The sequence below is a fragment of the Pteropus alecto genome, unplaced genomic scaffold, assembly GCF_000325575.1.
Source record: "Pteropus alecto unplaced genomic scaffold, ASM32557v1 scaffold223, whole genome shotgun sequence".
In the NCBI taxonomy this organism is placed as follows: Eukaryota; Metazoa; Chordata; class Mammalia; order Chiroptera; family Pteropodidae; genus Pteropus; species Pteropus alecto.
Genome location: NW_006434441.1, coordinates 2,727,907 through 2,754,641, shown reverse-complemented (window position 1 = coordinate 2,754,641; position 26,735 = coordinate 2,727,907). Strand labels below are relative to the sequence as shown.

The 26,735-nt window shown below is 44.7% G+C and overlaps 1 protein-coding gene across 1 annotated transcript in view; it reads left to right on the top strand.

Moving 5' to 3' along the window:
* Nucleotides 1-26,735, top strand: part of ACOXL (acyl-CoA oxidase like) — a 201,364-nt gene that overhangs the window by 59,564 nt on the left and 115,065 nt on the right. The window contains exons 10-11 of the mRNA XM_006909483.3: nt 20,005-20,121; nt 24,884-25,037. Of these exons, the coding sequence (XP_006909545.1) occupies nt 20,005-20,121; nt 24,884-25,037 (271 nt within the window). The remainder of the gene's footprint in view (nt 1-20,004; nt 20,122-24,883; nt 25,038-26,735) is intronic.

The window sequence follows — 26,735 nt, the reverse complement described above, 5'->3', positions numbered from 1 at the left end:
CTTTTTCTTTCTTTTTCATCTTGGCAAGCTTTATTCACTTGCTCCCTGACAGAGGAGGACATCTATTTACCTCTTCTCACAGGTACATAAAACTCCCAACATTTATTTGAAGAGCAAGAGGAGTAGCTGAGTAAATATTTTAAGTGATTCCCTGAAGGCTTCACCTGCTGATAAATATGTCGGCGAGAACGCATCTGCCTCCTCTCTTGTCCAGATAGAGCTTCTAGAGTAGGTGAAAACTCAGACATTTTCTTCTCCCCAACGGTGGTGGCCACACAGCTGACCCAAACCTGACATCCCTCACTGGTCATTGGCCCTTGGCCCCGTGTCTCCACCAAACCACCCTGCAGAGGCTGCTTGTGCTGGGACCTTAGGCTCCAGGACGCAGCTCTGCTGGAATTTGCTTCCTTCCAAAAATTTGAGTTTACTGACACAGTCCTTCCCTCAAAGAGGACTTCACGGGGTGACTGCTGTGACCAAGCAATTAGGGCAGTGGCTCTGTAAGTTCTCGTTTCCTTTTTTTTTTCATCCACAACACGCTTACACACAGCAACCCAATAAGGACCAGAATCTTCTTCACCCCTCCATTCCCTGCCCCCATGAGGAAGTCAGTGGACCATAGATGGTCGAGGCCAAGATGCTCATCTTGTCAGTAGCGTGAAGCTGTCCTAATTTGTGCTCAGTCCTGCTCCTTCCATATCACCTGGGCTGGTGGCCCCCTAGAGACAGGCGACACCTGGAGGACAGGGAGGATGAATACCACTGCCTCTGGGACTTCAGTCACTTTAGTGTTTACTTATGAGAAGGAAATTGCATCTTCCAATGGTAATAGAACTTGGAGGAAGTTTTCAGCGTCTGGGGGAAACTGTGACAGAAGTTGCCACTTAGAACTTATGAATAATGCACAAGCAACAGGAAATTCATAGTGATGAGACCAAACTTGTCTGTCCAAAGACAATCGCAGTGAAAAAAAGACGCCAGCCCAGTAGCCTGTGTTCAGCGGGTTAGTTAATCCTATAGCTAAGTGTAGAATACTGTAGAATCCTATAGCTAAGTGTAGAAGTGGGTTTTGTTTCATGTTTCAAATCCTTCTATTTTATCTTTGGAATGAACATTTGAGTACATTTGAGTTGCTGTCTTGCACTCACGCTGTAACCTCTTTGGGCACTCAGTGCATTTACATGCCCCACACACTGCCTCACGCTGTCGTCCATCCATGATGAGATGCAGACACAGCCTAGTCAGCAACAGCACGTTTCTGCTGTGTAGGCCTGGAAATTTAAGAGCTTGTGACAAAGTAAAATTAACTGCCTCAGACTTTTTTTTTTTTTTTACTAAAATAGACTTACTGAGATATAATTCACATATCATAATGAAGTATATAACTCAGTGCTTTCAAGGATATTTAGGGTTGCACATCAATACCATAATCTAATTTAACGAAATTTTTTGTCAAACTCCGAAAGCAATCCTGTAGCCATCACTGCACTTACATTGACCCCTCCCCCAACCTTAGGAAAGACCTAATCTATTTTCTGTCTCCTACAGATTTGCCTATTCTGGCCATTTCACATGAATAAAATTATACAACATGTGGTATTTTGTGACGGTTATCATTCACTCAACATAATGTTTCCAGATCGATGCATGTGTCAGAACTTTATTCCTCTTTATTTCCAACTGATCTTCCCCTGTTTGGATATACCACATTTTATTTATCCATATTCATCAGTTCATGGACCTCGAGTTCTTTCTATTTTTTGGCTATTGCAAAAAATGCCCTTATCGACTGTCGTGCACAAGTGTTTGTGTGGGTGAATGTTTTCGTTTGAGAGTGGAATTGCTGGGACATTTGGAAACTGTGTTTACATTTTGAGGAGCTGCCAGATTGTTCTCCAGAGTGGCTATACCATCTTACACCACCCAGAAACACCTAAGGGCTCCAATTTCTCCACATCCTTACCAACACTTGTTATTATCTGTCTCTTATAGCCTTCCAAGGCGTGTGAAGTGGTATCTGATCAGGGTTCTGATTTGTATTTTTCTAATGACTAATGACATTGAGCATCTTTTTATGTGATCATTGGCATTTGTATATCTTCTACGGAGAAATGTCTATTTAAATTCTTTACGCATTTTTTAAATTGGGTTATTTTTATTTGTGAGCTACAAGAGTTCTTTATATATTCTGGATATGAGTCCTTTATCAGCTATGTGATTAGAAAATATTTTCTCCCATTCTGTGGGCTGTCTTTTCATTTTCTTGATGATGTCCTTTGAAGCACTAACGTTTTAAATCTTGATAAAGTCCCCCATGTCACATTTTCTCTCTTGCTGCTTTCGGTATCCTTGTTAAGAAGCCATTGCCCAAATCAAGGCCAGGAACACTTACTCTTAGGCTTTATTCTAAAAGTGTCTAGTTTCAGCCCCTGTATTTAGGTCTATGATCCATTTTGAGTTAATTTTTGTGTGTGGGGTGAGGAAGGACTCCAGCTTCCCTCTTTTGTATGTGGATACCAGTTGTCCCAGCACTAATTGTAGAAAGCACTAGTCTTTCTCCATTGATTTGTCTCAGCACCCTTGTGGAAGAACCAACGGGCCGCAAATGAAAAGGTTTATTTCTGGACTGTCAGTTCTATTCCACTGATCTGCTTGCCTGGTTACTGTAGTTATGCAGTAACTTTTAAACTGAGAAACACGAGTCTTACAACATTATTACTTTTCCAAAGATTGTTTTGGCTGTTCTGGGGCCATTCTATTTTCACGTGAATTTTAGGAGCGTTGCGTCAGTTTCTAGAAAAAAGGTACCTTGGGTTCTGATGGGGATTTTGTTGCATCTGCAGATCATTTTGGGGAGTACTGCCATCTTAACAATATTAAATCTTCCATCAATGAACGTGGGATGTTTCCATTTATTTAGATATTTAATTTCTTTCAACAATATCTTGTAGTTTTCAGTGTACAAGTCATGACTTTTTTTGTTAAGCTTTATTCTTAAGTATTTCATTTCCTTGGGTATTATTATAAATGGAGTTGTTTTCTTAATTTCATGTTTGGATTATTTGTTGTTAATGTATAGAAGTATAATTAATTTTGGCCTGTTGCTCTTGTATCTTGCAACTTTGCTGAAGTTCTTTATCAGTTTTAACAGAATTTTAGTGGATTCCTTCAGATTTTCTGTATGTGAAATCATGGCATCTACAAACAGTAGCTTCACTGCTTCCTTTCTAACCTGACCACCAAAAGGACACTTATAAAGTGTGGCTCTTCATCTCTAGGAACATTTTCAATTCTAAGTCTATTCTCTGATATTAGTATATCCACTCCAGCTCTTGTGGTTGCTGTTTGCATGATGTATCTGTTTTCATCATTTCACTTTGAACTTATTTCTCTCTTTGAATCTAAAGTGTATCTCTTATAGAGAAAATGTTGTTAAGTCTCGTTTAACTCTGGTATGACGGATTACTCAGTGATTAAATGAAAGTGTTTGGGTACCAACTTCGTGGTGTGCAGGTCAGCAAAAGTGGTGGAGGCCAGCCAGGGACGATACAGGCTTCCTTTGTGAGCAAGATTCAGAGTGTGCCGATGTCTCGGCTTCAGACCTGGGGGAGGTGGTGCAGGGGCTCTGACCTTCTAACTCTTGTGGATTCTCTGGGGTCCGGCTTGCATTCGCCTCCCCACACCTCTGCAATACTCTCACCCAGGCTGTCACTTTGCGTTACATTCTTTGGCATCCCATTATTTGGATAATTTTCAGTGTCCTAAGATCATACACAGAAACTCAAATGACCTCGTGGAAGTTTATTTCCAGGCAGTATCCTTGAAAAGCTGATGAATTATTTTTGTCATGGGCATAATAAATTGTTAACTTTGGAAATGTTTTTGCAAAGAAAACTACCGTCAGGTTATTTTCTTTTTAATTTTTGATTATGTGCAATGATACATCAGTACAAAGAAACGAGATACCTTTTCATAACTCGGATGATGACATTGCCCTTTGGAAATGTCCAGGGGGCACTGGAGCCAGGTGACAGATTAGGCAGACATTTCTGGGAAAAGTGTGGCAGTGAAATTTGGGTGGTATATGAAATTTGGAATGCCTTGAGAGGGAGCCCTGGGAACCTGGAGATGTCACAGGCACCATGCAGATCATCTGTGGCTGAGGGCAGCAAACTGATGGGGGTGAGGGGGATGTTCTTAGGACAGCTCCAGTTGAGGGGACTTCTCCCTGCTATGTTGTAGGCTTTAAGGGTAGATGTATTCATCTGACACCTGACATTCAGATGCTAACATAAACGAGGCCCAAGAACCGGGTAGATAGAAACTGTTAGATGGAGGGTGAAGTGTTAGCTTTTGCTGGGAGGGGTGGTTATTATAATACAGACCTGCTCAAAGAGATTGTTTTCCTAAAATAAATATTCCTTGAAGGCACACACTCTGTTGCCAACAGAATAGCAAAGTTTGCTTTTACATGTTATTTTAATTTGAGAATCAAAGATGAAAAAGGATGCCTGGAAAAGGCTGTGTTCAGGGAGGCTCAGGACGTGCATTAATTTCCTGGCAGATTAGAGAATAAAGTGGGAGAGAGGTTAAAGCAAGGACTAGTCTGCCAAGTTGATTGGGAGGACAAAGATCAAGGGAATCGTCTGGGACCGGGGAATGGCTATTTTAAGCAGATACGAATGAGAGTCTGTTCACCTTCATAGATCCTTCTTGGGTCAGGTCAGCCTGGTGGCACTTGCTACAGTCAAAGCTTTAGTAGATTTATTCCTGTATTTCACTGGGGTAGACTTACACATCTCACCTCTCTTATCTATAAAGTTAAAATAAACCACAGAATAACACAGATGAAGGAAAAAGTGACTCATCCTTTTGCATGAGTTAAAAAACATTTAAATAGGAACAAAAATCCCCAAATAAACGTGTTACAAAAGTGTTAAAATAATTATGTAAAAATTAAAAATGTACAGATTTCAAAAGCAAAGCTACAAACATGGCACAGTAGAGAAATATCTGAACAAATATGATTGCAAATGGTTTAATTTCCTCCATATATGAAAATCGTCTATAAATAAATAAGAAAAATAAGAACATCACAGTGTATAAATGGGAACATGATATAACAGATAATTTGAAGAAGACATATTCAAGGCTAATGAATATGTAAGTAAACTAAATTATTAGTGATCAAAGAAAGGTGAGTTAAAATGAGTTAATTTTTTACTTTGTTAAATTATCAAAAACATCGGAAAAAACAATACTCAGCTCTGTAAATGTATTAAGATGGGCAAGTTTATACACTGGGAGAAGGAATAAAAATTAATACAACCTTTCTGGAAAGTGAGTTGGTGATATGTGTCAAGAACTTTCGAAAAGGGTTACATCTTTTGATCCAGTACTATTTTTTCTAGAAAATTTACACTAAGGAAATTGTTAAAATTGTGACTTCAAGGATATTTACAATGAAATATTATTAGGTAAACAGAAAAGCGGGATATAGAACTCTCAATGATATATTGCTAATTGAATATATTAATATATGTTAGAGATATTTATTATCCCTTAATTATAACATACATTCTTGTCTCTTTACTTTTTCTGACATTGAGGTGTCTGTAATGTGCACACATTCACCTTGTATTGTTTCCTTATTCATGAAAGATTATTATTAAATTAGTAGTACATCTTTAAGAGATTTTTAAAAGGTAGGAAATATGACATATGACCTATATTCTCTCTGTTTTTCTCTCTCTCTTTATGTATATAGAAGTTAAATAAATCTATTATTATCAGTCAACTATCACACTTCTGCCAGATGAAGTTACTAAAATCCAAATCTAAATGTTTAGAAACTTAACAATAAGGCTTACACTTCTAGGAAGATGGAATAGATGTACTTTTCGTTATTCCTTCCACTAAGTACAACTAAAACACCTGGATATTACATATAAAACAAACATAAGATGACTCTGAAAGGTGGAGACAAGAAAGCAGACCAGCCAGGACCACGAGGCCCAAGGAATGATGCCATGGGGAATCCAGTGTTTCCTTCTCGCCTCATCCGTCTGAGACCAGGTGCCAGTGAGGCTGACAACCCAGAAATGCTGATGAGAACAGTGCCCCCTACCCCCCGCCCCGTCCCCAAAGTCTCAACCAAGTCTGCTTTCTCTAGCCAAAGGATTAGAATTAGAAAATATTGTTCTTCATTTGTCAAACATCACAGAAAGGACAGTGGCCCCACCCCACCCATGCCAGCAAAAGCCAAGTGGGGAGCCTAGAACCGTACCCTGCGTGTGCTGTAATGAGGTGCCCCAACCCTCCACCATGGCATTCTCAGAGAAGGCCATGCAAGGAGCTGGGACTTTCACCTCTGGCAGGAGGAGTCTGTTGCCACTCCTATGATGTCAGTAGAGACCATGTGGGGATCCCGGACATCTACCACCATCCAGCACCGCCTTCCATCTTCCCCTGTGGCAGTGTCAGAGGGGCCAAGTGGAAAGTTAGGACTCTTACTATCACTCAGCAGCAATGACACTCCACCCACTGCCATGTCAGTGGGGGCTACATGGGAAGACAGAACTTCTACCCCACCCAACATTCATGAGAAGCTTGTCCCTATCACTTGGGTGCCACTCGCCAGTAATGGCTCCTTTCTCTGCCGTATAGTGTCAGAGAAATCTGCAAGATTTAAATAAGATCCAGAGTTTCATAATGTAACATGAAATGTACCTGTTTTAATAAAAAACCACTTGTCACACAAAGAAACAAGATGAAAAACTGAATGAAAAAAAGGTAATCGATAGGTGCCAACACCAAGATGACGGAGATGTTAGAATAATCTGAAAAATATTGTAAAGCAGTCATCATAAAAATGCTTTAAAGATCAATCACAAACAACTTGAAACAAGAAAAAAAATAGAGTGTCTTGGCAAAGAATAGAAAGTCTAAGCAAAGAAATAGATATAAAAGAGAACAAAATGAAAATAACAGAATGGAAAAATACAATAACCTAAATTAAAAAACTCAGTGTCTTGACAACAGAATGGAGAGAATAGAGGATAAAATCAATGAACTAGAAGATAAAATGATGGAAATTACCCAATCTGAACAACGTAGAGAATATAGACTAAAATAAAAATAAAGAAAAAAGTACAGAGCCTCAGGAACCCATGGGGCTATAACAAAAGATCTAACATTTGTGTCCTTGAAGTTCCAAAAGGAAATGAGAAAGAGAGCAGAGCTGAAAAAGCACTCAAAGAAATAATGGTTTAAAACTCCCTAAATTGGGCAAAAGACATAGACTGCAGATTCAAGAAGCTGAGCAAATTCCAAAGAGGATAAACCCATAGAAAGTCATTATACAAAGTCATTTCACACATTATAGTGAAACTTCTGAAAACTAAGCACAAAGAAAAGATTCTTGAAAGTAGTGAGAGAGAAACAATTTGGATCATAAATTTGTAATCAGAAACCATGGAGGCCAGAAGGAGGCATGATGGTTTTCAATCACTAAAAAAAAAAAAAAAAAAAGAACTATCAACTTAGAATCATATACCAGCAAAAATGTCACTCAGGAATGAAAAAGAAATCAAGACATTTTCAGACGAATGAAAACTAAAAGAATTGGTCACCAGCAGACTTATCCTAAAAGAATAGCTAAAGGAAATTCTCTAAACGGAAAGAGAACAAATAATAAGGAACCTCAGAACATTAAGAAGGAAGGAACATGACAAACAAAAATAGAGATAAATACAAAGAAATTTTCTTCTAGAGTTCTCTAAGTTATGTGTGACAGTTGAAGCAAAAGTTGTAATAGTGATATGACACTTAATGAAAGTAAAGGAAATATTTAAGCCAATCAGATTATACACAGAGGAGAATAAAAGGATGCTGGAGAGGTAAGGTTTCTATACTTCACTTGAGCTGGTAAGATGATGACATGAGGTGGCTGTGATAAGTAATGTAGACATAATGTCATGCCTAGAGCAACCACTAAAGAAGCTGTACACAGGGAGAGACACTCATGAACACTATATACATCAAAATAGAGTTAAAAATGGTTCAAGTAACCCAAAGAAAAGCAAATAAATAAATAAATAAATAAATAAAAAATAAAACAGAAATGAAAAACAGAAGCAGCAATAAAAAATGTCAGACTTAGGCCCTAACATATCAACAATTACATTAAATGTAAAAGATCTAAATAATTCATTTAAAAATCAGAGCTTGGCCAAATGGACTAAAAAACATGACCAAACTCTATGCTGTCTGTAAGATACTCACTTCAAATATAAAACGAAAAGGATAGAAAAATGTACCTTGCAAAGATTATCTAAAGAAAAGCAGGGATGGCTATATTAATTTCATTTAAAGTAGACTTCAGGGAAAAGAAAATTGCCAGAGACAAGGAAGGACATTTAATAATAATATGAAGGGCCAATCTGTCAAAAAGATGTAGTAATCCTAAATGTGTATGTAAAACACAACAGGTTGAAAAACATGTGAAGTAAAAACTGGTAGAACTGAAAGGAGAAATAGACCAATTCACAATAACAGTGGGAGACTTCGACATCTATCTTTAAACAACTGATGTGATAACTAGACAGAAAATCAGCAAAAATAAAGAAAAGCTCAGCAACACCATCAACCAACAGGATCTGACTGACATTAGAACATGCCGCCAAACCAAAGGAGAATGCACATTCTTTCCAGGTGCCTAACTGGCGTCACCAAGATAGACCATGTGCTGTACTGTGAAAGAAACTGCAACAAATTTTTAAAAATCGAAGTCCCAGTGGATTCAAACTAGAAAACTGAAACAGAGAGACAACAGAAAAGAAATCTCCAAATTCTTGCAAACTAAACAACACACTTCTACATAACCAGAGTAAAAAGAGAAATTCTCAAGAAAAGTTAAGGGATACATCGAACTGGATGGAAGTGAAAATACAATATATCAAAATTTGTGAGACACAGCTCAAGCAGTTCTGAGGAGAAGTTATAGCACCAAGCGCATGCACTAGTAAGGAGGAAAGGTCTCTGATCAATACCTAAGCTCTGCCTCAAATTAATATCCGAGCTCTCCTTTAACTTGGAAAAAGAACAAAATACACTAAAAGGAAGTAATGAATAAAACAAGGAATAAAACAAGGAGCGAAGTAGTAAAGATAAGAGCAGAAACCAATGAAGCTGAAAACAGAACAATAGAGAACATCGATAAAGCAGAAAGCTGGTTCTTTGAAAAGATCAATAAAATTGACAAACCTCTAGCAGGACTGTCGAAGAAAAAAGGGAGAAAACACCAATTACTAATCAGGAATGAAGCGAGGGATAGATAATACCACAGACACTGAAAACATCAAAAGAGCAATACTAGGAGCGACTCTGTAAACACAAATCTGAAGCATTTGGTGAAATGGACCAATGCTGCAGAAAACACAGAGTACCACAACTCAGCTGATATGTAAGACAATTCGAATAACCCTATAACTGTTAAGGAAATTGAATTATTCAAAAACTCTTAAAAAAATCCCTAGGCCAGATGGTTTTGTTAGAGAATTCTGCCAAACATTTAAAAGGGGAGGAGCAACCACTATACACAGCTCTTCTAGAAAGTAAAAGAGGAAGAAATGCATTCTGACGCATCCTGTGGAGACAGTCACATCCAGATCCCAAAGCCAAATAAAGACAATGTAGTAGAAGGAAACTATGGAGCAATATCCCTCAAGAATATAGACATAAAAATCCTAAGTAAATTATTAGCAAATAGAATTTACCAATATATAAAAAGAAATATGCAGCGAGACCAAATGGGATTTATTTCAGAGATGCGATTCTGGTTTAATATTCAAAAATCAATGTAACTCACCATATTAATAGGCTAAAGAAAAATCACACAGTCGTTATGAATTGGTACAGAAAAGGCATTTGAAAAATTCAACATACATTCTTGATAGAAACTCTCATTTAGATAGAAATAGTGGGAAATGTACTCAACTTGATAAAGACGTAAGTCAACATTATACCTGATGGACCACTGCCCCCATAAGACCGGTTGTCTTATGGTGAGGATGTCTGCTCTCACCATTCTTATTTAACATAGTGGTGAGACTTGTAGCTAGTGCAATACGGCAAGAAAAGGAAATAAAAACCACATAGATTAGGAAGGAATTAATGAAACAATTTCTATATTCAATGTGGAAATTAATTTTTTTCTTTTTGGGAAAACCCATTTCTTTCCTATTGTGTGTTTCTTTGTCCTATGAGTCTCTTTCACAACTCACAGAACGGTTCACCGGTAGTCTCTGATGCCGGACGGGTGACCTACAATTTAACTCAATTCTTACACTATCTACCTGGAGACGGTGTCAGATCTCATAGGCTAAGGGCTCAGTCTCATAAGACTGCCCCCCGACTTCAGACACCAGCTACAGATCAGAGGTTCCCGTGACCCCCTCCTTGGGTTTGATTAGTTGGTTGGAGCAGCTCACAGGATTCAGGGAAACACCAGTTTATTAAAGGATGGGACAAAGGACACGTATGAACAGCTTAAGACACTCAGGGCAAGGTTTGTGAGGGTCCTAAGTGCAGGAGCCTCCGTTCCCGTGGAGTTGGGATATGTCACCCTCCAAGTGTGGGAGTGTTTGCTAGCTTGGAAGCTCTTTGAACCACGTACATTTGGGGTTTCATGGAGGCTTCCTCATGTAGGCAGGATGTGTTGTCACTTCTACCTCTGGCCCTCCCCTCCCTCTGGAAGGCGGGGCTGAGGTTGAAATTCCCAAGCTTCCAATCACGGTTGGTCTTTTGGGTGACCAGCACTCATCCAAGGTCCATCTGGGAGCCACCCAGAGTCACCTGATTAGAATGGAGGACACTGCCATCACTGCCAGGAAATTACAAGGGTTTTAGGAGCCCTGTGCCAGGAACTGGAGTCAAAGAACAATTTGTATATTTTCTATTATCTCACGAGATGGTGTAATTGTTTATGTAGAAAATCCCAGGTTATTTCAAGAAAAGTCCTAAGAACTAAGAAATGGGTTCAGCAAAGTCACAGGATAAAAAATAAACACATAAAAATCAATCATATTTTTATATACTAGCAACGAACACCAGAGTGTAATACCATTTGTGATTGTTCGTAAAAGCTGAAATACTTAGGTACAAATTTAATGAAACACCTGGAGGACTTATATGTTAAAAGCTACAAAACATTGATGAAAGATGATCTAAAGAAATGGAAAGACATACCATCTTAATGGACCGAGAGACTCCAGTGTGTTTTAAGAGCATAAGGGGCACCCTTTATCTTTAACACTGTGGATTAAGAGGGAAAGTGGAGGCGGCAGCCAGCCCGTAAGTCCTCAGTCATGTCCCACTGTCAGGGACAGTCTAAAGCCGACCTAAAGCATTAGCAGATGGATGCCAGCACTAAAGATGGCTTTTGTTCAATGCTCAGCCTCAGTGGAGGGAACCTGGATTGTGTCATGTCAGGGCCTTGTGTCTGTCTCCTTTCTCTCACTGCACATACAGTGGTCAGGCTTGCTGTCTGCAGCGTCTGTCACAGGATCTAGCTGGCTCTTGGGCAGGCAAGATGCACATAGACCCTGCACCTGCCATGGGAGGAGGGGACAAAGAAGAGGGCTGGCTGGCAGGGGCTGGTGGTCTGCTTCCTCACTCCAGCGGTTGCAGTGCTGGGGCCTCCACAATTTCTCTGCAGTGTGCCGAAGAGGGAAGACCTTCCTCTCGAAATACATTTTTAAAATATGAAAGCAATTCCACAGTGGGATCATTAGCTCACCACAGGCAGTCTCAGCTATAATTTATGGCTCCACGTCTCCCACCGCTGTAATTTTGTTTTGAATTCATTAGGATACAATTTTTTTAAGAAGAGAAATCTCATGGAATTGCAGTTCTGATGACTAACATTAACCACCATGCCACTCATAAATATTACTAGGGCTGTAATTCTGAGAAGTAAATTAATTTCCCCCGTGTGGGGACCACCTGACTAACGTTCAGATTCCTCTCCAGGGCAGGCTGATGGACTCTGCACAGAAGCTGCTGCTTCGATAGTGACACGAAGGTTGCTGCCACCTTCTCCGGCTTTATTTTGTCCAGAGACAAAATAATTTGAGAGGGAGAAAACCTGCTGAAAGAGGGGAGTGCTTTTAGGAAAGTTCCTATGCTTTCTTACAGACACACACACACGCGCACGCACATACACACATATGCACACGCACACATGCATACAATTTTTCTAGCATATCAGTAGCCAGCCTGTCTTCTCTGTCGGCAATTTCGTTACCTTTAATGTAAGGCTGTGTGGAAGACACTCTCCCCTTTACCTTGAACTTCCTTCCAGAACAGTCTCAGCAATGCAGAATAGGGTGGTGCTTTGTTTGAGTTAAAGAAAAAGAAAGAGTGATTCTTTTGGGAAATTTTTAAATGGTTTTTAGATCAAGGATGAGTAGAACAGAGGGTGAGCCGAAGGCTGGGGATCATGGTAATGACTGCGTTGGTGGCACCTGCCATGCCTGAACACCTCCTGTGTGTCAGATATGGCACTAAATGTGTGCGGGCACTGTCTGGCTTAGTCCCCACCATCGTCAGCCCCATTTGTGGGTGAGGAATCTGAGGTGCAGCTAGTTTGTGTAACGTGCCCAGGGTGTCACTGCAAGTGTCAGAGTGTGTGTGCTACCAGGTGTGCCTGATCCATAGCCTGGATTTCAGCCACTCTCTTCTGCCTCCCTGCTGTGGTGCTTGGGGTGAAGTGCTATTGATGCAGTCCCAGGCCGGCTTCCCGTGGCAGCCCTAGGCAGCAGGAGAGTATCTAGAACTGAGTCAACAGTGGTGGCCGAATTCGCTGGTGTTTATTGTGAAGGGATTTGAGCCCTGGTGTGCTGGGTCAGACCCTTTTCTGTCTGTGTCACTGAACCTTGAAGGACAGGCTGGAGTAGGCCAACCTTTGGATCCAGGCGACCCGGGCCTGCCTCTTGCTGGTTCTTGGTGGGCAGAGTTGCAGGTTGTAGCCTGGGGCTGACACGCTGTCTGAAAGTGGCTGCTCTATGGGAACGTGGAGGCAGCTCTGTGGGTCTCTGAGCCTCATGTCGTCTCTCACGTGAAGGACTCCGGGGTCTCTGCTGGGGTCACATGTCTGCTGGGGGAGGAGGTGGCCTGATTCCAATCAGTGGTTCTGCAGCCTGCCCTATGCGACACTACTCTACAGTGCCAATGGCTGGGAGACGTGCCGCAGCCTCAGGGAGCAGGATGCCAGTCCCCATGGGACACGGGCCACAAGCTGAGACCCATGGGTTTCTTCTTGGGGGAGCACCTTTCTGTTCCTGATGTTTTGATTGGGTGTCACATTTGAGAAAGGGGAAAAGGAACAGCAAAGGCTCATTCTGTTTGCACCGTCTGGCCAAGAGAACACGGGCCTAGGGTTTGCATTTGTGGGTTCGGGAGCTCCCCACTCTCTGTATAGACTTTTTCACACTAGCAACAAAGCACCCTCATTTCTTTCCATATCAGAAATGTTCTCGTTTAAAAATTTTCATCATCATTGACTTATCGCATCCACCGAAGGTCATTTAGTCTGGCCTGTGGTGGTTAGATTGACAGACTCTGGCGGGCTGGGAGAAGGAATGGTGTCTGGAAGGCGCGAATGCTGTCTGCTGGGAATTTGGCAGGACTGGAAGGGCACCTGGAGTGTCCTCCTTGAGGCCCTTGAACAAAGTCATCACAATCAAGGCTCCAATGGAAGGGGCATTTATCTATGCACCACGCATATGCACACATGCGTGCACACTCGCTCACATGCGTGCACACACGGACACACACGCATGTGTGCACATTTAACATATGACAGCTAAAACACGGTGACATGTCATGTTGGCCCTGATGTTTCAGTGCAGGGTCGCTTTGTCAGAACGTAAGAGCAAACCATTATATGTTCAACTTTTTTAAAAAAAATAGCAGGAGTTGTGTGCAGCCTGGCCCTTCTGTGGTCCCAAGCTTGACCCAAGGGCAGGTTGGCTGAGGCTGGGTGTGCTGAGGCTGGGGCTGGGCATTGGGTGTCTGCTGCACACATTGCCTGATGTTAAGCAGCCAGGTTTTCACATCCTGGTTGGCCAGTTAAACCAAATGTGCCTGGGCCAACTGGTGGCATAAAATGTCCTGCTTTGTAGCATGTTCTCCTTCTGAGCTCCGATATCCAGGACCACCCCAGGGAAGGGAAAGAACAGAAACAGATAGGCCTTGGGCTCTCTGAGAGGTGGAGGGGCCCCACTAGGGGTCAGTGGGAATGGAGTGCAGTGGTCCAGCAGTGGGACGCTCACAGGCCTCTGTGAGTCCTGTCTGTGGCCAAGTTATTAACGAAGGAAGGTGGCCACAGGGAGAGTGGCTCGTGCCCAGGAGCTTGCTCAGCTTTTGTCTGCAGAGGTCAGCACCTAGGAGGAGGTCCTGTTCTCCCCCTGGCAGCAGGGATGCTTACAAACCAGCTTGCATCCCAAGAAGTCGTGGAGTGAAGGTGGAGGCCTGGCCACAAAGCTCCTCTCTTTCTTCCGATGTGATAGGATGTCGCTCAGAGCAGACTGATGCAACAATGCTGCAGAGCAGGAAACACGCGAAGCAATTATCTTTTTAGTAGGTCATGGGCCTCCTTTGGGAGAGAAGACCGGAGGGAGGGCGGGGGAGGCGGGCGCGCAGCTCCCCCAGAGGCCGTGTGCGCGGTAGCCGCGCTGGTGATTAATAGCCGTGTCACTTCCCATGAATGTTGCTTTAAGCAGTCGTGTTCAAAATTGAGTGGGAATGAAATAAAACAACCCAAAATAAATGTTTCCTCTCTTCCTTATGAGTTGCTGGGATCCAGAAATAGGTTTTCAAATCTATAATTTTAAAGGGCGTCGTTCACAGTAGCTCAGAGCCTTGGCTTTACCCGCACGTGGATGTGCTCATACACATCACTTGTTTCTAAAGACCATGAAACATTTGAGCTCAGTGACTGAGGTTTTTTGGACACTGAAATAAAAATTGTGTTTACAGAGAAAAATATAGCCTCTACATGTGTTTTTAAAGAAAAATAGTAACCCAGCAGAGGAAAGACTGGGAAGAATCTCGTGCCCACATATATGTGACCTGGAGTAGGAGGACGTCTGGCAGACAATCACTGCTGGCCAGCTGCAGGGTTGCAGGCCTCTGAGATGAGTCCGGGGAAGCCTACCAGGACCTGGCAGCCAGAGGACGGACCCAAGCCTTCATGGTCCTCAGTGCAGCAAGCTGGGGCCAAGAGCGTGAATGAGAGGGTGACCAGAGGGGCAGGGCAGGGCAGGGCTACTGCGCTGATCATGCCCTTTCAGAGCTCAGTCTTGAGGCCCTCTCTCTGCTGCCTCTTCCGGAGTGAAGTGGCTAGGTTGGGAGTGAATGAATGGTGGCCATCATGGGATGACCTCTGGCTGCATCTCTGGGCAGGAGAAGGACCATTAGCCTTTAGAGCCATGTTTTCCCCTAGAGAAGCCAAAGAGCGCATCTTATGGGTGAGATGCTGGCAGGAACCCTGGCTCAGTGCTTTGGGGACTGTCAGAGTCTTGGGCCAGAGCGAGGAGGGGATGGAAAGGGTGTGGGTGCTGCCTGCCTCTGCCTACTCATTTGTTTTTTTCTAGTCCAGGGCAAAAAACAACACAACACAAAACAAAACCAACCAGTGGTGGGCAGGGCTGGTGGCAGGGTGGGCCCTCATCTTACTTGCATCCTCCATGCCTGTCTTAACTGCCCACTGCTCCCACCCAGGCACGAGCTGTTCTTTTATCAAAACACCGAATAACAAGCGAGCATTCCAAGGAGCAGTGGAGGGGGGTTTGTGTGTGGGGGGGAACGCTCAAGGGGTGTCTGTGTGGAGCCTCCGAGAGGTGGCAGAACTTTAGTCTGTCATTCTTCCTTCGTCTTTCCTGAGCAGCCACACCTGGCCAGCCTGGGGCACCTGAAGGCGGAATAAGCCTGCCTTTGATGAGCTGTGAGTCTTGCCATAGCGCTGTTTTAAAACCTGGGTTTATTATTGTTCGAGGGTGGTGAGGCTAACATATCAGGAGAAAACTGCCACTAAGAAGGTAGCTTGCTATCATAGTTCCCAAGAGGAGGAGCATGCCACCCTCGCAGGGCCACACGGAAGCCCCAGGGGCAGTCAGGAAGCAGCGGGAGGGAGGGGGACGTGGACAAGAGCCTGTTCCTGGTTCTATGGGGAGGAATGAGTGAGGCAGGGTCAGCAGGCTGGGCAGGGTTAGGACTGGCTCATTCGAATAATTCTGAAGGTTCCAGGGCAGGGACTGCCCCTAGTTGTCTGGCACCAGGCCCTGGGGAGACTAGGGCAGAGCCAGACAAAGGCATTAGCTGTGGGTGTGGGCTTTGCACTGGTTTGTGTAGAGAGAGGGGCTCGAAGAGAAGTTATTTCCTCGCTCTAGGAACTGGCTGGTCCTGGAAGGGACAGTCCCTCCAGCATCAGCAAGGGCCCAGATGTCAAGGCATCGAAACCTGTGGTTAATACAGGTGCACAAGCACCAGTGTGAAGAGCAAGATGCTCCCGTGGGGAGGAGTAACATGACATGCTCGGGCATTCCGAGGAGAAGCAGCTTCCTGCTTAGACTGGTTTGGTTTTGATTTTGGGGGCTATGCTGAGGAGGGAGAAGGTCTCAGTGGGGGAGGACATTTGGCTGGGCTGCCAACATGATAGATGGTCAGTAGGGGTAAGGCTGGCTGCAGGTGGAGAGCTCTGCCTGGACAGAGGCCCAGGATGTGAAGGTGTCTGAAGGGGCTTAGCAGGAAGAACGTGTCAACAAAAGGTTGCTGCCACCAATTCAAGGCCAACAGGAGTCCCCAGTCTAGGGTGCAGAAAAGGAGAGACTTTATTCACATGAACAATTTGCACACCAGGGAAATGCAGCCTTCAGAGGAAACCGAGAATGCACTCCCCTGAGACAAAGGGGAGGCCCCTTTTTATAGAGAAAAAAAAAATCCCTGCCCTGGTCTGTGATTGGTCCATTTTTATGCAAATGAGGATTCCAAATTTGCACAGTTTGATTGGTCCAAATAGCACTGTACTGATTGGTTAGAATCTGATTGGTTGTTATGGAGCCTCTCTGATACAAATGAAGTTGTAACTGCACAGCTCTGATTGGATGGGGCAGGTCTCAGTCCATTGGTGGAAAGACGATGTCAGAAACCCCTTTAGAAGGCTCAGCTCAGCTGTCAGAGATACAGTACAGCAGGCTGGCAGCTCTGTCTGGGACTTTTCCCTGAAGCGTAGCATGAGTGAGAGGCCTTTCCCTAGCAGCAATGGCTGTTAGACTCTGGTTATGAATTTGAGCCCAGTTAACCACAAGGAGTCCTTCTTGGCAGGTGTATTCCTTCTTGGGGACAACAAACGGTTGGAACACTCAAGTAAGGCCAAAGTTGGTTCCTGAGTGCCCAGCTGGGGCAACTGTATGTCACTCTGGGAAGAGCTGGTTTGCCCTCTAGGATTTCTCCTAATGAAATCATAGACTCATAGTCACAGAATTAATCAGCAAGTGAGGATGCTAATGTGAATTTATTCTGGATGGAAAAAGAGATCCACTATGGCAGGGGTTGAAAACTCAGTGCCTCCCCGGCCTGCAGGTAATGCCAGTGAGTGACAGGGCCCTGGGGACCTCGGGCAGCAGCCAGGCCCCGGCCAAGGGGTCAGCGGCTTCTGAGCTCCAGCCATTCACATCATGGAACAAGGTCCAGAGTTGCCGGATCCTCCTTGTTTTTAAGACACGCTGGAAATTCAGCTCTTGTGAAATCTCCCAAGTTTTATGAAGTCACTTGGTCTCATGGTAGTGTCTTAGCTAAACTCTAACCTTATCAGCATGACGATGGCACCGGGATCCTACCAAGTGGACGCTTGGTGGCACTTTCTGTTCTGCACCTGTTGCCCCATCTGAACTCTGAGGGTCAAAGAGAAAATGGGATGATTACAAAGTGTGCATACATTGGGAAACTGAGGCACACTTGGGTTGGGGTCGGATCTAGCATCAAAGATGCTCTTCAAGTCATGAATGAGCTTCTTGCCTGCCTCACCTGCACATCCTCAGGGCAAAACTCAATCATTCGGCAGACGCTGAGTGTCAGCTGTGTGCTGACCATGAGTGAGGCTGTCTGCTCAAAATCAGAAAATCTGATGGGACACTGTCGAAAACTGTATTGTTATTGAATTATTTTCAACAAACTGAAACTGAAAGGTGCCGTGACAACCTCTTCTTTTGCTGTCACTGTGGGTGAAGGCTCCTGAAATGGTCTTGTGACTACACAGGGGAAATGCGGTGATTGACAGGTGGGCCACGCACAGGGGCTCTCCCACTCATGCCACTGGGTCTGGTCCTGTGAGCTCAGTGGCTGGACCTGGCCTCCCTGACCCTGATGGACGTCCAGCGCCTAGTGAGGTGCCAACACGAGTAGGCGTGCAGATGTCCCCCAAGCAATGAATCATGTGAGGCAATGTCTGGTTTTAGTTGACAAGATTTTAGCCACACAGCCATAGAAAAAGTTACAGTATAACCACAGCCCTTAAAAATGAAAGTCAGGAGGGTGGGGACAAATGGAATTTGTAAAATGAACTGACATTCTGATGATGCCATTATTGGGTCTGAGAGTTTTTCACTTGGTTTCTCAAGGATCTAGCAAAAACAGAGAGGTTTCCCACAGACTGTCGGGCCTTGGTTGGTGCCCTGCCCAGCCGTGTGGGGGGGAATGGACAGAGGACAGGTCGGAGCGGTGCTCCTCAGACAGCGTCTGTGGGGATCAGCTGTGCCTGGGAGGAATGTGCCCGTAGAAGAGGAGCCTGTGCTTGCAGCGCTCATAGCAGCTGCCCTGTGTGCTCATTGTCACGTGTGTCCTTGCCACCTCCTATCCATATGACAGGGCCAGGTGTGATTTCTAGACACCTAGGCACTAAAAGGATGATGGTGCCCTTTAAAGAGTACATATAAAGACAATTGCTAAAGTATAAAACTATATTTAAGAAAGTCTTTACCAAAAATAGAAGTTAAGACAAATGGCTGCTTCCCCTCTCTGAGTGGTGGATGACAGCCTCACTTCACTGGTGTCTGAAGCACAAGTGTGCCCTGCCTGTTTGATAGTGTAGCTCTGTGTGTACCTGTGCATAGATGCCTGCATATGCATATGCGTGCATGTGTGTATATGTGCACGTGTGCATATGTGCATGTGCACACATGTGTGCATACATGTATGTATGCATGTGAAAGTTTTTCCAAAAATCAACATGAAGGTCAGAGGTGTTTACAGACAGGATGTCCAGGAGTATAAGGCATCAGCCCGCCCAGGGCTGAGGGGTGACCTACCACTGGCCTCAGGATGCTACAAGATTGGTCTGCAGGCGTTGCCTGTGGGGACCGTCCCACACCACATCATGAACTGCTTTGAGGAAGGCCTCAATTCATGTGGACATGGCTGCATCTGAGCAGGGTGTGGTGCTGTCCCTGGGCGCAGGAACAGGGGTGGGATGTGGAGAGTGTGTGCAGTGGCCGGGGCCTGGGTAGCTCAAAGTGGTGACCCGCTGTTGAGTCTGACAGGAACACCAGGCTAGTGTTGCCCCCGTGTAGAGAAAGTCCTTTTGAGATATATTCTAAGATATTGCTCCTGTCCTATTAATTATGTTGCAAACTTAGTAAAACTGAATAATTAATGATTGTGGGACACTTGGAACTATGAAATGCCATGTAAATGTTAAGGAGTAAAATTACTTTGTGTTATTAAATAGATTTGCTGATTTGAAACTATTCCATGGGGGGAAGGTTAATTTCCAGAAGGGCTGAAAAGCATTTGTATCTTACTGTCTCACATCTTGGAGACGCGAGTATTCCATATTCTGAAGTATTTGAATGGCTTCAACACAAATGGCTGCTTGGTCCTTTCAGCCCTGGGAGTGAAGTTGCCTGTTGGATTTTGGTAATACTGTGTCTGCTTGATTCTCTCCAGCCGGAGACAGTTTGGACCCAAGGCCGAGGAGGAGGTCAAGATTATTGCACATCAAACGCAGTCCCTTCGGCTGATGCCTCATCTGGCTACGACCTTGGCCCTGACTTTTGCCAGCAGGTGAGATGCCCTCGGGGTTTGCTCTCTGCAGGTGAGTTGAGGCCCTGGCATTAATAGGAATTAAAGGTGGGGGGCGGGGGGTGACGGTATCATTTTCTAGCTGTGAGCAGGAGAGTCCATGGTTAAAATCCCAACCTTGGTTTCAAAGTGGTGCCTACATCTTGTCAGTCTGTGTGTCCAGATGAACGGATGCTCAGAGAATGTGAGATTTGAACCAGTGTTTCTCTCACGTTTCCAAAATAAACAGACACAAGCACTTAGATTCCTCCATCTGATAAAGGTTCTAACTTACAGTGAAAACAGATGAAGCTGTGTGAATATGTTGGGAGCAGGGGAGGAAGGTCAGGCTACAGTAGAACAGAGGTACCAGTGCTGTAAGTTCACATGGAACTTCAGTTTTACAGCGGGATTCCTGAGTCCCTCCTCACAGCCCAAGGAGAGTACCCAGCAGTTTCCGGTCATCACTGCATTCTAATGGTCAGGAAGCTGAGGACTAGCCAGTTCCTGGTTCCTGACACAGAGCTCCTGAAGCCCTTCTAATTTCCTGGGTGACAGCAATGTCTTTTGTTCTAACAAGGTGACCCTGGGTGGCTCCAGGATGGGTGGGACTTGTCACCAGAAAGACCAACCATGACTGGAATCCTCGGACTCTCAGCCCCACCCTGTTTCTTCCATCTGGATGTTCTGTATCCTCATATCACATCCTTTTATAACAAACTGGACTTTTTATAATAAACTGGATTTTTATCTGAAGTAGGATCTTTTTGTGTTTCAAAGGACATCATCAAGAAAATTAGTAAACAATCCACAGAATGGGAGACAATATTTGTAAATCATATATTGGATAAGGGACTTGTATCTAGAACATATAAAAAATTCTTACGGGTCAACAATAAAATAGCCCAGTCAAAAAATGGGTAAGACCTGAATAGACATTTCTCCAAAGAAAAATCCAGATGCTGATAAGCACATGAAAAAGGGCTAAAAATCATTATTCACCAGGGTAATGCATATAAAAACGACAGTGAGATACCACTTCACATCCACTGGGATGCCTGTAACAAAAAGAGACAGATAAAAACATGTGTTATTGAGGATATGGTGAAATGGAACCTTCACACATTCCTGGTAGGGCTGTGAAACGGTACGGCCACTTTGGAAAATAGTTTGCAGTTCTTCAAAATGTTAAATACAGAATTACCACGACCCAGCAATTCCCTCTGTAGGTCTATATGCAAGAGAAATGCAAACACTCATATGTGACTGTTCACAGCAGCACTACTCATCACACTCAAAATGTGGAAACAGTTTGGATGTCCGTTGACTGATACACGGACAAACAGATGTGGTGTATCCACGTGATGGAATACTACTCAGCCAGGATAAGGGACGCAGTAGTGTCTGGACCACAGCAGAAATGAGCTTGAAGATATCGTGCCAAGGGAAAAGCTAAGCCCGAGGACCATATGATACGATTCTATGGATATGAAATTTCCGGAAGAGTCAGGTTCAGAGAGACAGAGAGTAGCTAGGTGGTTGTCAGGGGCTGGAGTACAGGAGGGCATGAGAGTGACTGCCAGTGGGTGTGGGGTTTCTTCATGGGGTGACAAAATGTTCTAGAATCAGATGGCGGTGGGCTCACAACTCTAAATATACTCGGAGCTACTGGTTTAAGAAGTGTGAATACTATGGTATGTGAGCTACATCTCAAGAAAGCTGTTAAAAAAAAAGGAATCAGGCTGTGTGAGTGATCTGAATTTATTCTTTTTCAAACTTGTCTTGGCTACTCTGGGCCCTTTGTCTTTCCATATACAATTTCGATTCTGCTTATTGTTACTATTATTATTACTAAAAAAGCTTGCTTGGATTTATTTCTGACCATACTGAATCCATCCGGCATTTCTGGGTCTTTCAAATCCAAGAAGATGGTGTCTTTCTCTGTATAAAGATTTTTAATTTTTCTTATAATTTACAGTATAGAGGTCTTTTACATTTCTTACTAAACTTATTTGAATGTAATTGCTTTAAAATGTAATTACCGATTGCTTGTTAATGTCCTACGGAAATGTGATTGATTTTTGTATATTGACCTTGTATCCTGTAGTCTCACTAAATTCACTTATTAGATCTTGTAGTTTCTTTACACACTCTAGAATTTTCTATGTACCAATCATATATATGTGCACAAAGTTTCACTTCCTCTTTGACAATATTTATGCCTTCCCTCACTCTTTTTTCTTGCCTTATTGGACTGGCTGGAACCTCCACTACGATATCGAATGGCAGTGGTAAGAGTAGACAGCTTTCTTATTTCCTGATCTCAGAGGAAAGGCATTCAATATTTCCCCATTAAGTGTGAATATTCACTGTAGGATTTTTGTGGGTGCCTTTTGTTAAACGGAAGAAGTTCCCTCCTACTCCTAATTGGCTGAGCATTTTTATCACAGCTGTTGAATTTTGACCAAAGTCGTCTCTCCCCGATTTATCTTATTTATTTAGTTGCTCTCCTTGCTCCAGCTTTGGCCACTGGGAGATCTTTTAGGTAGACTCGGGTATCATCTTTTTTCTTTTAATCTCTTTGCTCAACTCCTGCTAAGTCTGTTTTCTTTCTATCATCTCAGACCCTGAATTAACCCTTTTGACTGTGGACAAGACTGCTCTGTTATTAGTCTGGCAGAGTCTGGTCACATGGACATGACATAAGCTGGACTACAGAGTAGGCCACGCATAGGTATGGAGACTAACAGTTCACAAGGCAAGCGCCACCTAGGGCGGTTGTCAAATGCCTGGTGTGTGTCCCCACTGCCACTTCTCACCTCTCGGCCATAGCAGACGTCTGTGAGCTCACTCCTATACCCTTTCGATGCGCCCACTTTTCTTTTTAGCACTTTCTTAATTTATGTGTGCTGGGTGTGCTGACTACTCCTGGGATGTCGCTGTCAGGTCCCTCTCAGAGGACATGGCTGAGAACGTGTGTATCTATCAGTAGATATAGTAGAATTTAAAAAGGAGTTTTTACTAGGTGTTGTAGGCCTAAAAAATAAAAAATAAGGGATAGTAAGCTGACAAGGTCCTTGTAATCACCTAAAAATAAAAAAAATAAAAAATAAATAAAAAATAAAAAGGAATTTTTACTAATACCTCTGACTCCTGTCCAGCACCACAAGATTTATTCTAGTATTTTCCTTTTTCCATGTTTGTAGCTTCTTTCTCTGTGAGAAATCTGACTCTCAGTATTTATAATACTTCTCTTTCTTTTCTTTCTTTCTTTTTTAGTTTCCAATGCGTTTTTTAAATTAAATTTTTTTCAATTATAGTTGACATACAAAATTACATTAGTTGCAGGCGTACAACGCAGCGATTAGATATTTACATAACTCACGAAGTGATCACTCTGATAAGTCTAGTACTCACCTGGCACCCTATATAGTTCTTATGACATTATTGACTATATTCCCTATGCTGTACTTTAATTTACATGCATACTATGGTCAAACAAGAAACTGCGTTGTATCTCCATGATTGTTTTTATAGATGGTATGATAATAGTCAAGGGGACACAGTGTCTTTTCCTGTTCGTCCATACATAGTATGCCTGCAAATTATTTTCAGAATTGCAAGTCTGGACTGCTGTGAGAAAAAAGTTACCAACCAGGCTACACTGCTGGCATACAGTTCTTCTTTTCTTTAGCCTAATGTGCTCGTTTCACACTAAAATTTCTCTCTAGGCATTGCTTAAGCTGCATTCTTCTGCCTTCAATATGTTGTATTTTCGTTTTCACTTTCATTCAGTTCAAAATAGGTTACGATTTTTTTTGAGACATCTGCTTTGACTGCTTTGGTTATCTAGAGGTCAGGGTCCCAGGACATCCTTTGTATGAATTCTACTCCTTTCAATATGCAGCCCACAACTCGCATGCACGCACAAACGTGATCTGTATTAGTTTGCTGTTAGTGCTGTAGCCAATTGCTACAAACTTGGTGGTTTAAAACAACACACATTTATTATCTTATCCTTCTGGAGGTCGGAAGTCCGGAATGGATCTCCCTGATGAGAACCGGGCTGCAGTCCTTGTGGAGTCTCTAAGGGAGAATTGATTTACCTTTTCTCGCTTGTAGAAGCTGCTGCTTGGCTTGTGGCCTCTTCCTTCCTCTCCAAAGCCAGGAATACTGGCTGAGTCTCCTGTTGTGTCAACCTGCCTGCTTTGTTGTCATGTCTCCTCCTACCTCCTTGTCCCTTATAAGGACCCACGTGAGACATTGGCCCATCTGGGTAATCCAGGCTAACTTCCCCATCTCAAGCTCCTGCATGTGATGGTGTCAGCAGAGTCCCTTTGTGTGTGGGGAGCATGGTCTCAGGCTCCAGACGTGCATACCTGCACACGTGTGGGGCCACACATCTGCCCAGTACACAGTCCACTTAAAATTTTTCTAATGACATAGTATTTGAAAAATTAACCACATAAGAGACATGCGAAACTTTTTTGTGTGAGGGATAGAAGAAAACCATTTTGAACGTGATGCTATTTGTGTCGACTAAAGCAGGAAGAGAGTTGAGCCCGTGAGGTGCTGGCCGAGGCCTGTGAGCACACTGGCGGGAGGGTGACCCTGGACGGAGGGTTTAGGAAGCAGGAGGTGTGGGGAGCCCCAGGTTACAGGGTGATGTTTCTGGGAGTACAGAGGGAGGAGTAGGTGTGCAGTGTCCCTTGCCCGTGTGCTGGGGCGCCACTGCATGAATCACATGTGTCTGCTGGTCCCGCAGATATGCTGGCGGCCTCCTGGACGAGGATATCTTCCAAGGGAAGGAGCTGGTGGACAGCCGCCCGCTGCAGGCGCTGGTGGCTGGGCTGAAGGCCTACAGTACCTGGGAGAACATCCGCTGTCTGCAGGACTGCCGCGAGTGCACTGGCGGCATGGTGAGGCACCCTTCCTTCAGGTCTCCATGTCACAGCTCGCGTGGGGGAGCATCTTGTGCCAGCAGGTGGAGCACAGAGACCCCAATGGCCCGTGGCCCTGGGCGCCTCCATCAGCCTTGTTTGTGCATGTCCACCTTATCTGATGTTGTGGGACCGACGTTGACCATGCCTGTGAAATGCTCTGTCGCAGTGTCTGGCCCATGGAGCCCGTGGTAAATGTCATTACACTTGGTGGTGGTGGTGCTGACAGTGTGAGAAAGAGCCAGGTAGGGCCAAGTGATCAACACTCTGCTCCAGTGTCTTTGTCCCGTGGGGAGGGAGCCAGAACTGACCCTAGAGTTTCTAGCCTGGGAAGTGGTGTGCCCAGCCGTGGGCCTTAGGCTGGATTGTGTGGTGACGGGCACCACGGGTGAGAAATCCCCATATGAATCTCTGGGGACTCGAGGGGGACTGAGAACAGCAAGGACCTGTGCCCTGTTCCCACCACTCTGAGAGCAGAGGTGCCTGCAGGACACACCCTGTCGGGGTCCAGAGCTGGTGAGAAGGGGACCCAATGGGGTCTCTGAGGGCAGGACAGGCGAGGTATGGAGCTGTGCCTTGGTGGCATGGCAGAACTCCAGGCGTCAGCTGTGGATGCACCTGGGGCTTAGCCCCAGACGGCAACCCTGTGTCAGCAACCCGGGGACAGCACGGCTTCCCTGGCCCCCAGACGACGCTTCTCAGGGAAAGCGGGACCTTTGACCGATGATCAGTTCAGTCTTGACCTCGGCTGAATGTTTGCTTGACAACAGCGGCTCTGAGCCTGGAGGGGCAGATGAAGGGTTTTGGCCTCAGTGAGAAGGGATCAAGAGGAGGTCAAGGGCAGCTGTGGAGAATCAAAGGGAAGGCTGAGTGACTGAAGAGTGGGTCTGAAAACCAGTGTGATCATGTCTCTGAAGGAGGCTGAGTAAAGATGCGCCGCCATGCGTGGTGGTGGTGCCGGACTCGCGTCTGTGGTGGCGGTGGTGCCGGATTTGAGTCCATGGCGGTGGTGCTGCTGGACACCGCTTCGCTGCTGTGGGATGTTGTGTGGCATCCACATGGAGGAAAAAGTGACCACTGGCACTGGGTTGTCAGAGACCCTCTGGGCGGCCAGGAACAATGTCTCATGACTGTCCCTAGTGCCAGGGGCTGGTTTCCACCTGCAGCTCCAGGGAGGTGGCTGCTCCTCAAACAGGACTTGGCAATGGCACTTGAGGACAGGGCTTGGGGGTTCCAGACACAGCAAGAGGTGTAGGCCAGTAGCTGGGAGGGGAGACCTACAGTGACCCCCAGAAAGAGGCAGCCTGCACAGGGGAGGGCTGGGGCACTGGGCAGACTCAGATGTTGTGGCCTGTGGCAGGTGGCCAGAGGGTCTGCTCAAAGCCACTGTGATCTGTGAGTCTTTGTGTCTTCCTCCCATGGCCCATTCCTCTGACGGGTCCATGGGCTGCCGTGCCTGGTGCTCCCCAGCCCCAGGCCTGCACACCGCCCCTGCAAGGGGACCCTTCTGCCTGAGCCTCTGTCCTCAGACCCAGCCCAGTGCTCCAGTCTGAGAGGCCATGTCCTGCCTGGGTCCACCCTGAGCCCTGTCCCAAACAACCAGCCTTCGCTCTCCCTGGTATCCAGTGCCCTGCCAGTCATGCTCCCTCACTGCTCAGCACCACAGGGCAGAAACAG